The sequence below is a fragment of the Vidua chalybeata genome, chromosome 4 (genome assembly GCF_026979565.1).
Source record: "Vidua chalybeata isolate OUT-0048 chromosome 4, bVidCha1 merged haplotype, whole genome shotgun sequence".
Lineage (NCBI taxonomy): Eukaryota > Metazoa > Chordata > Aves > Passeriformes > Viduidae > Vidua > Vidua chalybeata.
Window position 1 is genome coordinate 54866027 of NC_071533.1, and position 16755 is coordinate 54882781.

General features: G+C 40.1%; 2 protein-coding genes across 4 annotated transcripts in view; one reads left to right on the forward strand and one right to left on the reverse strand.

Moving 5' to 3' along the window:
* CCDC149 (coiled-coil domain containing 149) overlaps nt 1-5207 on the forward strand; it is a 51834-nt gene extending 46627 nt beyond the window's left edge. For 2 of the 3 annotated variants that reach the window (XM_053940507.1, XM_053940509.1), the window contains exons 12-13: nt 1111-1695; nt 2320-5207. In XM_053940507.1, coding sequence (XP_053796482.1) covers nt 1111-1694 — 584 coding nt within the window. In that variant the 3' untranslated portion in view covers nt 1695; nt 2320-5207. The remainder of the gene's footprint in view (nt 1-1110; nt 1696-2319) is intronic. The other variant, XM_053940508.1, reaches the window with a different exon arrangement.
* A 687-nt stretch (nt 5208-5894) lies between these two features.
* SOD3 (superoxide dismutase 3) lies at nt 5895-7401 on the reverse strand. Its single transcript, XM_053940511.1, has 2 exons — nt 7284-7401; nt 5895-6812 (listed from the first exon to the last, which is right to left on the reverse strand). Exon 2 carries the CDS (start codon nt 6794-6796, stop codon nt 6071-6073), a length of 726 nt encoding a protein of 241 aa, XP_053796486.1. The 5' UTR covers nt 6797-6812; nt 7284-7401; the 3' UTR covers nt 5895-6070.
* Nucleotides 7402-16755: the final 9354 nt, after the last annotated feature.

The following is a 16755-nucleotide window of genomic DNA, read 5'->3' on the forward strand; positions in this document are numbered from 1 at the left end:
CTCATTTGGAGCACTTTGATGTAGAGCATAAGCAGAGCAGTACTGCACATCAAGCTCCTCGTTTTCCAGGTGACTTCTCAGATAATGAGTCTTAGATCCAGTGGGTGATCACCTTTTGAAAGTTAATTTATCCCTGCCTTTTCCACAGACTTAAATTCCAGGTCTTAAGAGTTGCATTCCTAGCTTTGTTGATGGCAGTAAGAGTGTCTGTTCCCCTCATGCCAGGCCTGGTCTCATCCACTCAGTAGCTCCCAAATTCTAATGAGACAGGTATGATAGAGACAGTAGGCTGGTCCTCTGCAGCCAGGCAGTCCCATTCTTGTGTGAACCTGTGAGAGAAATGGAGTAAATTCTTAAATAGTAAAATGTAATGTGTCTGCACAACAAGAGTAATTTTAAGCTCTCAAGGCAGACTTATTTTTGTCATTTCCTAATTTTTCTTCCTTTACTTTGCAAGCTTATTTTTAATGAGGCTTCCTGTCCTTTAATGGACACATTGATTGATTGTTTGCACATTGATTTTTTTCTCTATTTTGACTCTTTTTTCAGTGTTTGCCTTTTAGTATAATGTTATACTTAAAATTCTCGTGCTGCTGCTTTGTTTTATGCTGTTACCCTAATCAAAATAATTTTTTATGTTTGGAGAAATGTTGCAGGACCAATAACAAAACTTCATTATTGGATGAAAACCTGTGAAAAGCTCCAAATAAATGGAGCTTGTGTTAACCCCTGAAACTGATAGTGATGGGGGGATTAATGGTAAGCTGTGCCAAAAATTTCCATAGTTAAGTGCCTTGCTTGGAGGTGATATTCCTCTAAGAAAGTTTTTTTGACCTTGCTGTTCTACAGTATGGTACTGTCTGACTTTTAGAATTGTTGGTATTAGGGAAAGATAGGTTCCAAAACAGGGCCAGGTCCAGCAAGAAACTTAGTGTTGATTGTTTATTGTTTAAGAAATAGGCCTGGGAGGGATAGGGAAGCACTCTTAAAAATTCCTTACTGAGATAAACATCTCTGTGGTCCAGCACTGGTAGTAATATTCTTCAGATCAGATATATAACAAATTCCTCCAAATGACTTGAATATCTTGCTGTTCCATTTCTCTTTCAGCAGAACAGAAGGGAGAACGTGATGAAACTGATGCTGTTGCAAGTGAGTCTCTGGCTCCAGAGGGAACAAACTTAAATAACAGAATCCAAAATAAACATTTTTACCCTTCATTACCCCAGCTACCTTCTGAGGAGGAAGACATAAACAAGCTTGGAAGTCAGATAATTAAACTGACAGTTGCAGAACTGGAAGGGAAAAGAGGAGGCGCTCCTGTGGGGGAGCAGAACGTGGGAATTGAAGCAGAGCTTAATGATTCATCAGAGGCAGAGTTCCCACTTTCCAGCCCTGATCCATCTGACCCCACAGATCCCTCAAACTCTGAGAGTGAACGAACAGGTGAAACTGAGGCCCTGAAAGACAATGGCAAAACCTTAGAGAGAGATTGTGAAATTCCAAATGAAAGAGAGGATCAAAACAGCAGCACCATGGATGTGGTGCATACTGAGGACGCTGGAAGGCATGGAGGGCTCAGTGTTAAAACTGCAGACACAAATAACAGCTTTGAGCAGCTCTCTGAATCTGAAAAAAAGAAACCATCTGATGCTGCTGAAAACCGTGAATATTTGGATAACAGTTTGGCTTGAGGTATGAAATCCAGGCCCTCAAGCATCTCACTGTAATCCTTGTGCAGTGTCTGTGCTGTTGCAGATATGATCAGTAAAATATCGTGCTGTAGGGTTGATTATTTTATACTGAACTGTTAATAATTCTTCAAAAAAAGATGTTTTTCTGTTAGTTCTGGCTGTAGTGTACCAAAACTGTAGATTACCTAAGGGAATGAATTAGTGATGAGGTTTAGTCATGTTGGTTTTTTGTAATGATTTGAAGTTTCTATGTAGATTGATATAATTTATATTAGTGTAGGAAAGAGACCAGTGATAATGATTTGTCTTGTTATCACTAGGCTCCTGAAACATGTATGGTCCTAGTGCTGGACTGTATTTTAATGTTGAGAAATGTCTCTCAAGGATGAAAAATTTGGAGTGATAAATTGAGAAGCATCTTAAGGCTGTGAGCTTTTGCTTCTTTCTCAGACTGTGTTCTGCTTCTCTTTATGTATAGTGACTGTCAGTACATCTGTAGCATAAGATCACTATTCCCTGACAGGAAGTTTCTGAAAACCATCCCTGCATGTATAGTTCTCTCATTACAAACCTTTATACTTTTGTATTTTGTCAACTGTACAAAATTTTTCCTTTCCTCTCCCAGCTCATATAATGAAAATGAAGCAAGCTATTTCACCAGATACTGAGAGCCCAATTTAATGAAGCTCCGAAGGAAACATCATCAGAGAAGCCAGAAGTCTTACTGTAAGAAACAGCAATGCTGTTCTAAAGCAAAGAAAACAGCAAGAGGAGAACCAGTGATGTCCTGTCCAGCTACTTGGCTGTCAGTTTCTGGAATTGCATTCCTCTACTTACAGGAGCTGGAGCAGGCCTTTGGGCTTAGTTAATGGGTGATAGGTTTCAGCCTACTCCATCTGTCCTCTCCTTTCTAAAGGAATTTTGTGTCTTTTTTATTTTTTTATTACTTGGAATTAAGGATAACTCTTCCTTTCCTCCTCATTTCACCAGTCTATGGTATGATAGAAGGATTATTTGCATTGTTGCCACTTTTTTAAACTTCTTCTCCTGAAGAGGTTTAGTCATAGAATAACATTCCTATAATAACTGGGGAAAAGGGAGCTGCTGTGTCCTTCCCTAGCTTGGTCCTAATGCTGGGGCTGTGCCACTCTGCTTCTTGGAAGGCAGCAACGAGGGAATACTTAACATTGAAGTTAGCAGCTGTTGGGGAAGGGGAGGGAGGTCTTTCCTCTCCTGTTTGTAGCATAAGGAATAGTCTCTGCAGCTGTGGAATTTCTGAGGGCCAGTAGCTGTCAAGGCAATTTTTCTGCTGGCTAGGGACCTAATTGTCTATAAATGTTCATTTCTCACTCCTAGAACTTGAAACTAATCAGAAAGAATTAAAGCAAATTTAATAAAATACTACTAATAAAAAGGAAAATCCCTCCCAGACTGAGTACTTCTTTGACAAATAACTGCCAGCTGCAAGTTTTTTACAGCCCACTTGTCAGCTGCTGAATAAAGAGAGTTTATATTAGCAGTACTGACAAACTCTTCTGTATGTGTAAGATGAGGTAGCAGGTGCTGCCATAATCAAGGTGTCAGAGCCCATGAATGGTTTTTATTCAGCAGAAGAAAGGTTGTATGTAAATTATCACATATAAATATAAGGAGTGATAGTTGGAAGGTGAAAAATGTGGCTTGTCTCTGTTCTCATGTGTTTTCCCTAGCAGGTGCATTTGTGTAACCCTTTCAATGTCGGTCTGCAGGATACAAAGCCATACTTATAGTGTTCCTCAAATATGTGTACTTTATCTTTAAGGGTAATTGGACATTGCAACATTCCACTGATGTTAAGCAGCAGTCCTTAGGAACAAAAGTTATATAAATAGTTAAGCGTATTAGGGACATGAAGCAGTAAAAAGGTTTTATTTTGTTATCTTGCTCACCATTAAAATTCCTCATTACCTGAATAAAACCCAAGAGTTTAAGTGTTTGAAAGAGTGTTAAGATGTTCCCAGTAATTGTAACTGACTGCATTACTGACTCATTTTTGTGACAGTCAGAAGAAAAATAGCTGTAGAAACTAAAATCTCCAGGAGAATTTGCAGGATTTTCTCCTCTAATGCCTGAATGTCACATGAAGTAGCATTTTGAGATGTATTTTTTCCATCCTTCACAGACTGATCCTGCAGAGCTAAATATCAATGCAGTCAGAACTGAGGCAAGCAAATAAGAAGGTCAAGATTTCATGTGTTGAGCTCAAAAACATTGAGAGTCTTTTACTATTTCCCTGCCCTGTGTCTTTCCTGACCCAGAGATGTGAGAATGAGCATTTTGCTCACAGTCCCTTAACAGCCACTTAATGCTATTAGTTAATGAAGAGCTTGGTGTAAGGTTGAAGCAGTGCTGGATCAACAGCTTTTTAGTGCCTCACTTGCTGAGTCTTTTCCGTAGGTCTTTTCTGTGAGAGTATATTGATGTACAACCCAACAATTAGGGAATCTTGGTAATTGTCCTCACACCATTCTCCCTCCTAGATGCAATTTTTAAGCCTTTGCAATCACTAAATTCCAGTAAGATACATAGATCTCTGAAAACCTCATTTCCAGTGTGATGCCGCTGCTGCGATACTGATCCTCTCCTTTCTTTTCTAGCAAATGTGTATTCTAGCTACATTTTTAGCTTTCTCCCAGGAACACAAGACTTCAAAGCAAGGAGACTTGTAAAAGTAAGACATTGTTGCTGCACTAGGTGATAAGTAATTAAATATTCTTGTCAGTATCTTCCTCGGATATTGCTTTAATTAATATTGTTGTGCTAATATAACAATGATTTTTTTTTCCCAGTAAATTTAACTAGTGTTTTTTTGTGGACTCAACTTTACCTTAGATTTGGAGGGGTTGGTTTTGCTTTTTTGTTTTTTTAAGACCTGTGTTCCCTTTTTCTACTACTTTAGAAGTCACAACCGGACATGTAAGCCTTTTTGGTGTTTGGCTTTGGGGAAGCAAACTGGGAAGGGAATTTTGTGGCAGGAGTATGGAGAAGCTGCATTTCACAAACTAATTTTAAGGAGGCTGTCGTACCTAAAGGTGAAGTCATGCATTATCTGTGGGAAGGATTTCATTTGAAAGTATGATAATGTGGTTATTGGAAAAATAATGTTCTCTGAATTTGTAAAATAAGTGTGTGAAAATGACAGATTAAGAAGCATCTTTTAGAATGCTGCTTCTTTTCTAAGTAAGACTATTTTTAAGCATATGGGAATTTGTATAATAAAGACAGTGGGATTTCTTTAATCCCTATGAGCTCAGGAATGTATTTCAAAATCTTAACTGAGATTAAGTTGAAAATCTGCTACATTTCTAAAAGATAGCACTTGGTTTACCAGCTTCTGTTTTGTAGTTTGCTTTCTAAATTATGCAGTTTAATTTATTTGCAAACTAGTCTTTTGTTGCTGCCTGGATTAACAGCACAACGTGGTTAAACTATATTAATAAATTTTGTCATCTTTAATAAAAACATTTACTGATACACTTGTTCTACCTGCTTGTTTCCTTTTCTCTTCTTAGTATTAGATGAATGATAGCCATGGGGTGATGTTTTAATATTCTGAGTTGCGTTAAATTTAAAAAGTAAAGCCTTATTAAGTGAAAGTTTTAAGTCTGAAAATTATCTTACTTAAATCTTTTCACTTTCACTTCTCCCAGCCCAAACTGACTTTGTTCCTACAGTTTTGTATGGAGTAACACACTCATTTTTTTGCTATGAAAATAATATTTCTACCTGATCTGCTAACTTTATCATCATTGTCTAAGCAGCATTATAACTTTTGTATATAACTTTGTTACTAACAGGCACAGACTGGAGACTTACAGAAGCAGAATAACATAATGGATCTGAAGTTCAACACAGAAATTTCTGTACTTTTCTTTATTTCTAGGGGAAGTCCACTACCAAGGTCTTGCAACACAACACCCACACTGTTAACAGTATAGAAATCTTTCTGCTTTCAAGTTGGCACCTAACTACAGAAGAGTGTCTAATGAGAGGCAAATTCTTACTTTTTTCCTTTAGGATCTAACAATCCCTTGAAAGACCCTTGCAGTGCACAGATTCTTTAGCCCACACACCCTATCCATCTGCACTCTTGCTTACATGCATTCAGCTTCCAAACTGCATAAAAGGGAATCTTTTTCCTTCAAGAAAACACTCACAGTGTTGAGCTGATGCTGGTTTTATTGATGGGCTTACATAAAGGAAGCTCTACAAAAGTGATACACATTTCATAGAGGAGCAAGCAAATAGGAATCCTTTAGCCATATATCTTAGTGGGCAACAGCACAGCCTGAGTTGCTTTGTGCTGCCCAGGCTGTAGCTGGCATTTTGGACTTCACCTAAGCCTGGCTGTACGTTCTTCTGTTGAGCCCTCTCTTCTTCTTGTCCATAACCTCAGGCAGTTTCTCTTCCCACAAGTTCTTGTTGCTTATCCCAATCACACAGCAAGCCAGACGTTTCCCAGCATTTCCATTTTCCAAACTGGCCTTATTATTGCCCTTGCCCATGTCATCTTCCTGCTCATGGATCACAACAGATCTGCCCATGATGGAGTATGGACCAAAGATTGTGGCAAAGAGGTTTGTTTTGTATTTTCTGATTTTGCCTTCTTTAGGAAGAAAGTTGCCAAAATCTCCTGGGTGACGAGGGTGATTCACTCTGAAAGGGTTATAGTGTCCCCCTGTAGAATCACAGCCATTGCTGAGGTCTCCAAGCTCGTGGATGTGTATAGCTCTGCTGGATTGATTGTTATCCAATGGAAACCCATCCAAGTAAAATAAGGCTTCCAGTCTTCCATATGAGTAACTCTGCCTGAATAAGACTTGTCCAGTCACTTGTGGCTTGTCAGCATCTATTTTAGAGCTGGGCTTCATTTCACAAGTGGCGTAAATCATTCCATCAGTGTCGTTACCACGTGTTACTGGGTAGAGCAAATTCTGCCAGAGGTCGTTCACTTGTTTCTGTATTTCATGCAATGACTCCTGGCGTGGGTCAGTTTCCTTGTCTGTCATGACACCAGAGGCAGACAGGGTGAGCCCAGTGACCAGAGAAAGAATCAGAAACATCTTGGCAATTTCGAGCCTGCAAAAGATACAGGAAGGTACAAAGAAATCAGGGCGTTTTGCAGCAGTATGGCTGGAGAGAAAGACACACACAGCTAGTGGGGAGCTGGTTGAAACAGCTGGAACATGGTCCCAGGGGACTGCTGCTGGCTAAACCTCTCTATTGTGATGAACTGAAACTCAATCAGAATGCATACCTGTATTTAAACACATCCAACTGGCACCCATGACTTAAAGAAATTCTAGTGATTGTATATTTTAAATTAGATCTTGATCTCAAAAACTGCCTCTGTTTCCCTGCAGGAAGCAAGCAAGCCAAAATGTTTTTAAATCTATTTCTGAGTTTGTATTTTTGTATTGTAGAAAAGAAGGCTTTTCTACTTCAACAAATTCCAGCAAGGCAGTTTGCCAGGAGTTTTTTCTTGGTCCATCTACTTAACCATTAGTTAGGCATTACAAACAAAAAGCAAAAATCCAACAAGTTGATTACCTTGCAGAACCCCTCAGTAGTAGCTCTTCGCCTCTGCTCCCCTAAACCAAGATGTGATCGGACAGAAGGCCAGAGCTGCTTGAAAGTGATGCTTACAGAAAGTGCGTGTTTGTGTAGAAATTAGGTAACGCTGGCTCAGGGGAGGCGGAGAGCTGTGGGAGGGGAAGGAGGCGGGGACGGAGGGAAAAAGGAAGGGAGGGGAGAAAGTTCTAGGCATTTTTGCTTTGGGCAGGGTGAACTCTTTATCCTTTCCGAGTGAGTTTGTTAGTCTGACTCTCGGTCCTCACAGTCATTAAAAAAAAAAAAAAGCCAGGAAACTTTGAAATTAATCTGCCTTTTGGTGACTTCATGCACTCATCTAAAACAAGTGAACTTGAGCAGGCAAGGAGGGGAGAGGAAGAAGCTTTATTAAGGCACATTTGGGAGGTTTGCTCACTTGTGTGCTGGTTGTCTGGAGGTAGTTTGCATTTTGATTTCTTCATTAATCAAAATGGAAACTGGTGCTTGAGCAACATAAACTGTTTTATATGGATGTATACAAAAGTTTTTGTGGATTTAGAAACAGTTTAAAGTGTAATTGTTGAGGTACATGTCAATGGTGCCTCTGAAGTTTTGGGGTTAGTTAGCATCTGCTCTTCTATATCTGCTCCACTGAAGCCTTTCTGCTGCTTTTTTTTTTTTTTTTTTTTTTTTTTTTTTAAGTAGCAGTGATTTCTTTCTTAAAAGAGGAGTAAGCGGTACTGAGGCAGTGCAACATCAGACTGAAGTGCAGAGAAATTGCTCAGAAGCTGGAACATGGAGAGTTCACATGTGTTTCATCATCCCATGAACTAAGAAATGCTCTCCTCTCGAGGGCATTGCTCTGCTCACAGCACTTCCCACTGATGTAGCTGAAATGTGGATTTGTCTGTCACAAGATCAATTTAACAGGGTGAGATTTCTGTGGAGAGAAAAGAGTATCTCTTACTACTCTGGAACAATTCTCAATGCAAGAAAATTGCAAAGAAAATCCCTTTTCCCAGTTCATGTCTTCTGCCAGCTGGGTAAGGAATGGGACTGTCAGCTTCTGCAATGGTAAAATCGTGTGTGTTAATCTTACCAGTACCATATACTACATCAGTTCCAAGATGCTCAGTTATGTGAGAGAGACAATTCTTTTTCTTTATGTATGAGGGAGAGTAGAGCTAAAGGAATGTCAACTACTCGGATCATTAGCCAGGGAAATACAGAATTAACTAACTTCATTTTTGACTATTGGGATATTGAATTTGTTACTTTAGCTCTGGGCTTCAGTTCCTAATCTGTGAAACAGGACAACTGGTATTTCTTCAGGGTATTTACAAGTTTTTCAGATCACTGTGCTCCTGGGCACCATGCAGTGTTCAGTGGGAGCTGAACTCTCAGAGAAGCCGAGCGCCAGGATTGTCCATCAACCCCAAGCCTAAGGCTACCTCCTTTGCAGCTCTTCCCAACTTCAGTCACTGGCAGTCTCTGAGCTGGGAAGGGCCATGCTTGCAGTGTGGTAATACTATGAAATTGTGTGGGTTTAAAGCATTTGAAAGTTTTAGAATGAAGTGTTATAGATAGACACAAGAATGTTCAGCTAAGACTAGCCAAATGCAAAGGTTTAAGTTTGTAAAATACAGGAAGCAAACATCCGATCTAGGTACTATTAGAAAAATTACTTCTTAGCAGCAGAAACCATTTTTTAAGGGGTCAAAACAAATGGAAGGAAGAAAGGAGCATCATTCATTGTTTACTCTTTGAGTCACAAAGTAGTAAACTGCAATTGAGTTTAGTACTTTTACAAGGAAATTCCTGAGCCAGCAGTCAGTACTCCAAAAAGAGAATTGTAAAGCTTTTACTGAATTATAAGGCATTTTGAAATACATACTAGGGACAGAATTTTAGCTGGCCTAAATACAGCAATGTTTCTGACTTCAGTGGCGTTTGTGCTGTCTACCCCAGCTGGGATTCTGTCCCTGGAAAAACCTACTTGCTGCTCATTTTTGATGTACTGCACATGAGGGAGAGAAGCAGAAATGCAGAAGGTGTAAAGGAGATGATCAAAGGGACAGAAAGGACTGCAGCAAAGCGAAATGATGTATTTGTAGTGCTCTGCACTTCAGAGAGTGAAAAGGAAATAGTAGCTGTGGGCCGCTGTCAGAAAGATGTATTTTAAAAAGGAGAAGGGATGATAACTGCAAGGAATGCAATTGCCAGGGTGATTTGGCATTCATTTTGAGCCTGAAAGATGGTTGCTAAAGTACTAACCAGGTGTATCATTAAAGTCTGTTGTTACCCACTGCCTGTGTTTTAATTTTCTAGTTACAAAGAGGTGTGAATAATGGGCTTGACAGCTTTAAAGCAGACAGCAGTTACTGGGAAGAAAGTCCAGATTGACCTGACCATGCACTTGTGTTACAATCACTTCTCTAAAAAATAATAGACCTCTGCTTTTGTTCCAGTTCTATGAGATCTTTTGTATCCTGAGTTTCAAGCAATGTCCTAAAGATTCCTGGGCTATACAAGACAGACTAGTCAAAACAACTACTGCAAGGCTCTCTAGACTGCATAGGAAGGACTCTGTTCTACAGTGAGCTTTATAGCAGAATCTGCTCACGAACTCCCAGTCCGTGCAGTGACCTCCAGGGTTGGTTGGTTGGTTGGTGGGCTTGTTTTGCAATGACACTGTTCCTATTGCATTACTCTGCTGTTTGACATAATGTTGTTTGATTTGTCCAGCACAGAGTTAAACACGATGAGGAAAACACTGCATAGGAGAGAATCCTTTTATAGCAAGCCTTTTTTGTGTCTCCAGCAGTTGGATCTGCTCTCACTGGTTTTAGTTTTTTTTTTTTTGTTGGTTTTTTGGGGGTTTTTTTTTGGGGGGGGGGTTTGGTTTTTTTTGGTTTTTTTTGTTTTTTGGTTTTTTTTTTTTTTTTTTTTTTTTTTTTTTTTTTTTTTTTTTTTTTTTTTTTTTTTTGATAGAATGGTTTTCCATAAAAACAACAACCAGACAAGGAAACTTCTGTCTTTGGGAGTAAGTGATGGAGCTGACTGCTTTTCTCCACGTATGGCAGCAGCTGAAGCAGCCGAAAGAAAGGGGACATTTGTAGTCTGAGGGAAACAGTCAAAATCCTTGGGCACCTGCTCTGCTCCTTTGGTTTTGGGCACTTTCTGCCATTTCTGAGTCCTGGGAGCCAGTTATGCTGGTGGGTTATCAGGCAGCAGCAGGAGCACACAGCATTTGTTGGTGTGTGGAGTTAGAGACTACAAGGCAGCAAAACTTCCACATGCTGAGTTGGGTGAGGTGTCGTCTGTGCTGTGGGCTGGTACCTGCACGACGGTCTGCAGCCAAAGCCTGCGGTGCTGCCTCCCATCTGTAGCGCTACGGGCAGTGCAGCCAGGGGGGCAGGACACAGAAAGCAGCACTGCAGCCAGGGGGGCAGGACACAGAAAGCAGCACTGCAGCCAGGGGGGCAGGACACAGAAAGCAGCAGTGCAGCCAGAGGGGCTGTGAAGGTGCTGTGGCTTTGCCTGTTCACGGCCTGTGACCCTCTGGTGGAGCTCTGGTGCTGCCGAGGGGCAGCTCTGCCCAGGGCTGAGCTGTTTTCGCCTTTGCACCGGCGTGGAAGACAGGGCTGGCACTGGGCTCTGGGCAGCACCACATCTCTCAGTAATTATGATGAAGCAACTGGTTTGTAATTCCTATGGAGAAAAAAAAATAAAACAAAATGAAACATTTTGCTGTAGCAAATGGAAAATCCATTGCTGGTCATGACTTATTCTTCCTGTTTAATCCTGTTCCTTGACTTGGTATTTCTATTTAAAGAAATAAAAATATTTACTGCCTGAGATAAGCATCCATTTATAATATTCTTACAAAAGAGCTATAAACATTTCCAACTTTTCAGGGCATTACCCATAACAAAACTCAAATAAATAAACAAGAGGGAAACAGCACTGTTCTCTCTGGGGAATAATTTCTCTTGCAAATAGAAGCTCATGCAACTGTCAAACTACTCTGCATCAGCCAATTTGAAAAATTCTTTAAATTCTTCCTCTTTAATAGCTTTTGAAGAAATCATTTCATGAGAGTGAGGGAGAGATGATCTGTAAGTAAGCTTTCAGAACAAGCTGCATTCAGAAGCTCATTCTAAGTCTGTCAGCCTAATTTAACAGAATTTCATCTTCACATATGAATATAAAATATAAATATGTAATATAAAAAGTAGGGATGGAGCCCAGCTATTAGGTAATTTAAGTTATCATTTGTCGTTGCATTTATTCCCTGATCTTTTATAAAATGTTCATCCTTTCCTCTTTGTAGCATTAATCTGATGAGGGGTTTGCTGTTTGAGATGAGACAAGAAATAAACACAAGACTTTTTTCAAGCTCAATGCCCAATGGCCAGAAAAGGGAATATCTTTGGGTTTTTTAATTTCAAAGTGGACATTGCATGTTTGCACAACTTCAGCTCTCTGCATAGCTTCAAGCTGCAGCTCGGGAGCCATAGGAACACTGGACCATTAGGTCGGATGTATGAGCAGTGGTTACCTACAAATAACTACATACAAATAAATTTCTCTTTTTATGACACTTAATAGCAGCTGTCTCAGTAGTCTAATGATCATCACAGATTAACTGAGCATGATTTTCAGGTATTTCTATCCTTAGTGTACTAAAAAGACACAGCCATTGATAACAGGCCATACCCCTTGGTTTGTATCTGTGCTATGGTCTGAAAGGGATTTAGAGACACCAGACCAAACCTTACCAATCAGGACTTAGGAAATCAAAGCTTAGGCTTCTCTATCCTGATTTTAAAAGTCATCATTGCTGAAGAATCTGCCATCAACTGTGGCTTGACTGTCCTTTCTCTTACAGGTTTTCCAGCTCTGTAGCCTGGCTCCCACTGCAGATTGGAACCACTGTTTTGATTGTACCCACTACAGACACGGGGGACAGATGATTCTCTTCTTTGCAACAGCCTCAGTCACACTCGAGAGTTTAAGTCTGTACCAGTGGCTCTTCCATCTTGCAGCTAAACATGTCCCATTCTTTTAACCTTTCCTCCTAAATTGTGTAGGTTCCTGTGTTAAGTAGAAAACCTTTCCCTATGGACTGTGCAGCTCTTCCTGGAAGAGAAGTCACAAACACCCCAGTGTGCCAGACAAATAGCAAGAACTACCACCATGCTTGTCATGCAGACTATATTATTCTCTACATCATAATGTTATCTTTGACTGACCCTTTCCCACAGAACTGCTGCTTATGCAATTATTTCCATTTTATATTTCAGTAGCTGCTATTTCTGCCATGTATGGGATTTTACGATTGTCTTAATAGAGTTACTGCCTATATTTTTATTTTCCCCACCTCTTATTTCTCCAGCTTGTCATGAACATTTTGAATTCTAATCCTTCCTCACAGTGTATTTACAGCTCCTCCAGACTGGTGTCAGCTGTGAATTTAATCAGTTTATTTTTTGTAAGTTTACTTCACATCATTAACAGGAGGGCTGAATAAAGCTGAATAGACAAACTCCTGCACCCGAGGCAGGTTGCTCTCCCTGTTAGGAACTGACTGGTTTCTAAGCTGGTACAGATTTCCTGCCATCCCCTTACGTGCTTTGTAAGAGTGTGATCAGGACTGGTATTTTCCCCAGCTTGTGTGTAAGAATGTCATATGAGATAGTAGTTAAGATATTTAGCAAAGTTCATTCAGATAATCACCTGCTTCATCTCTATATGCAAGACTAATTATTCTGCTGTAGAAAGGAAATAAAAAGTTCCTGATGTCTTTTATCCTTTTCCCTTTCTGACATTCTATCCATTCCCTTTCAGGTGAATGCAACAAGTTTGCCTCTTTTAGAGGTTTTTCTGTGTCTGTGACTCCTGGATTAAGCCACACTTGTCATTACAGAATTTTCAGACCTCACAGGAACCAGAATCATTTACTGACCCTGTCTCAAAGAATCTTCATTACTGTTGTTACCCTGGGAGAAGCAAAATGTCTTTGAAGAGCTGTCTGGCACTAAGTAGTGTCTGAAACCTTAAGCATACAAAAACTAACAAAAAAGCCACCATTTAAGTGCACATCCCCACATTGCTTTCTCCCTTCTGCCAAAAGAGCCAATGAAGCAAGGATTAGGTTAATTCATGCTGGCTAGACTAAATAAATTTTCAGAGGTTCCCATTTCTGACCCTCTTATTTCTTGCAAGCAGCACCTGTTTGTGAAAGTCTCCCAGATCATCCATGTTCCCCACCAGTTCATTACAATTGCCAATACTGAAGGCACACCTTACCAAAACCAGGAAAATGAAACCCATTCTTAAGTTTGCAATTCAATGTAGAATCATAGGTGCTTGTCAAGTCACTAAATAAAGTGAAATACCTCGATCTTTATTTACAAATTACAAATTATTTATTTTATTTACAATTTACAAATTATTTATTTACAAATTCAGGAGGATCTTGGTGCTCCCATATCAGAGACCCCGTTAGTGCTTAAATCCTTGGTGGCACCTGCAGGCACTGGGGGCTCTGCTCTGCACTAGGGCTCAGCAGAAGCTGAGGGCAGTTGTGTTCCAGGAGGACAAAAGCCCACCTGGCTTTCACACCAGGAGCAGCTCCTGCTCTGGTGAGAGCCCAGCAAAGGGCTCTGTGTGTGGAGGCAGGGGCTGGTCACTGGCAGCCCTGGATGGAGACAGCCCTGGGCTCTTGCTAGAGTCAACACTCAGCAGCATCTAGGAGGATCCTCATCCTTGAACACAGCAAGGGGCAGGAGAGCCCTTGAACTCCTGGAGGCTTTCTCAGAGCAGCTATTTCATCTCAGATGGTGTGGTATGCTACTATAAATTAAAATAATTTTAAAAAGGTATGGTTTATCTATGTTGGATACCCACCTCTATTGAAAATTGTGTGTAGTTCAGGACCTGAGCCTCTGAGTACTTTTCAAACCAGTTTGTTGTAAATCCTTTGAATTTGTATCTTTCAGAACTGCAGAAATTATAAAATTTGAAAAATGCAACCTTTTACAGAGTAAAAATAATTTTTATGGTAAAGGGGCTCCCCACCTTTTTAGCCATATTTATCCCAGTGGTTGACTTTCAGTAAGAATAACTGAAACCCTGAGAGACTGATGAATTTTAACAATGTGTGTTCATTATATCCAATTTTGTTCTCTCAGTGAAAACACAGACTCCTAAATCCTATTTAGACTCTGAAATTTCAGAGGTTCCAGCCCTCATCTGACCTTAACACCTCTTAGTTTTGTGCAGCTTTTGTAAGCCTGTGCACATGTTTAAATTCTCCCATGGCAAATGGTTTTGGAGATCAGATGTTCAGGATTAAGAACACAACCAGTTTTTGCCTTGTTTAAAATAATTTTGACATTTTAGTGGAAGTCATTAAGATTGTTTTCTTGTACTCTCAAATGGGCCACAGTGTGAGTGAGCCATTTTTAGGAAAATTACATAAAAAGATTTGAATTGCTAAATTACTCACCTTGACAGTGTTAACACAAATATTTTGAAAACTCTGAAGGTTTTATCTGGGGTAAATATTTGCACCTGAATTCCTCCCCTGGGAAGGTTAATTAACAAATAAATAAATTATTAAAGTCAGGGGCCATTCTGAGTAAAAGCATGTAGGAATAGTCTCTTCTAGCTGAAGATGCTCTTAGTATTGTTTATATTTGCATTCTTTCTTTTCCTTTCTTTTAACTGTGGAGTGGAATAAAAACCTCCCCAAATGGTGCCAAGTTTAAGGATCTCCACACAGGTGCAGCATGGTTCTGTGGGTTCTGATTTCCAGCCAGGAGAATCTCACTAGTTGCAGCCCAGCAGCACAAAGGATTTGAGCATCTCTGAAACTGGATGTTTGGCTCTAGAAAAACAGAGGGTAGATAGGAGGCAAACACATGAAGGCACTCTGTTTTTATCAGCTCCAATGTCTGCATTAATAGGCAGGGCTGAGAATGCCACCTGCTTACAGAAAGGCTTTCAACTCATAGGCCATGGAGTTCTTAATAGTATTCCATTAGATATAATGAGGTATGCTGGTGCAGATTTCCCCCCTGAAGTTTGCACGCATTTGTACAAAATAAGGCTCCTGCTGGGGTGTTTTATGAATGTGGAGTCTTTCAGTTCCAGTTAAATAGGATAACCAGCTGTTTTCCAGGGCACATGAAGAAATCCTTGGATTGGTTGTTGTTGCTACTCTCAGCATTAGCATGCCTGCAAAAAGAGAATAAAAACACAGAAATATTTTATTGTAACCTTCTTCAAGGGAAGGCAATTCTTTCAATGCATCAGAAATTGTTCTAATAGATGCAGGGGGGAAAAAAGGATAAAAATCAAGTTTCTTTGTCCCTTCATTTTTTTTTACAAACCTTCTTTGCATCTTCAGCCTCCAGGTCTCCCTCCCACAAGCTGTCATCTGTGTTGTCACTCGCAAGACTTTATTCCCCAAACCTGCAGATGTTATTAAATTTGAGGATTATAAGGTTATGTAGGATGTGGTAGAAGCCAGATATGGATTGGATGTTTTTATTAGAGGATTACCAAATTTTGTTAACAGGAGTATGCCTGAATAATTCTACTGGAAGCTCTGCTGTGCTTGTTATGAAACATCTGATCCTGAAGCAGATACAGAGCTGCACTGTGGCAAGGCCCAGGTTTCTTACCATGCCAGGTTTCTTACCACGCGTTCATGTTGTGTAAAGCTGGATCAGTGCAAATGATGTATAATGATTTCACTGGAAAAAGTGTAATGGTTGTGGCAGAGGTATCTCATCATAAAATCCCAAATATCCCAATGACTTGTTCACTTCAGAATCCTTTTCCACTGCTGGTACAAGTTATAGGCAACAAAATAAAATCAATATACCAGGTCAGTGCTTCAGTGTTGGTTTCAAATACAGTGAAAATATCTAGTGCTTTTTGTAGTTTCTTATAACTTGCATGTTTCTAGCATATGACACCAAGATCTCAAGCAAACCTGTTGCTCCTAAGGCATGAGATTATGATGACATTGACTCTGTAAATGTCACTATACTGGTGTATTTGTGAGTGATGGGCTAACTCAAGCTAGTGAACTTAAAGCAAGAAATCAGACAAGAATGTTGATGAAGAATAAATAAATAATCTGACCCTGGAAACACCATTTTCTCACAGTGATGAACTTGCCCAACTAAGGTCACCCAAAAGCTACTGAGGAGGAAACTTCTCTTCTTCCAAGAGGAAGGCGAGTCAGGGAATTTCCAGAAGCTATGAGCAGTTTGCATAACAACTTGTACCCTGCTGTGGTGCGTACACTGGTAGGAAGCTCACATCCATGCAGCCATTTGCTCCCTTCCAACAGGAGGGGAGAGATAATTGGAAGGGCAAAAGCAGGAAAACCCATGGGAGGAGATAAAGCCAGTTTAAGTGGAGATGGGAAATAGGGGCAAAGACAGCCTAAAGC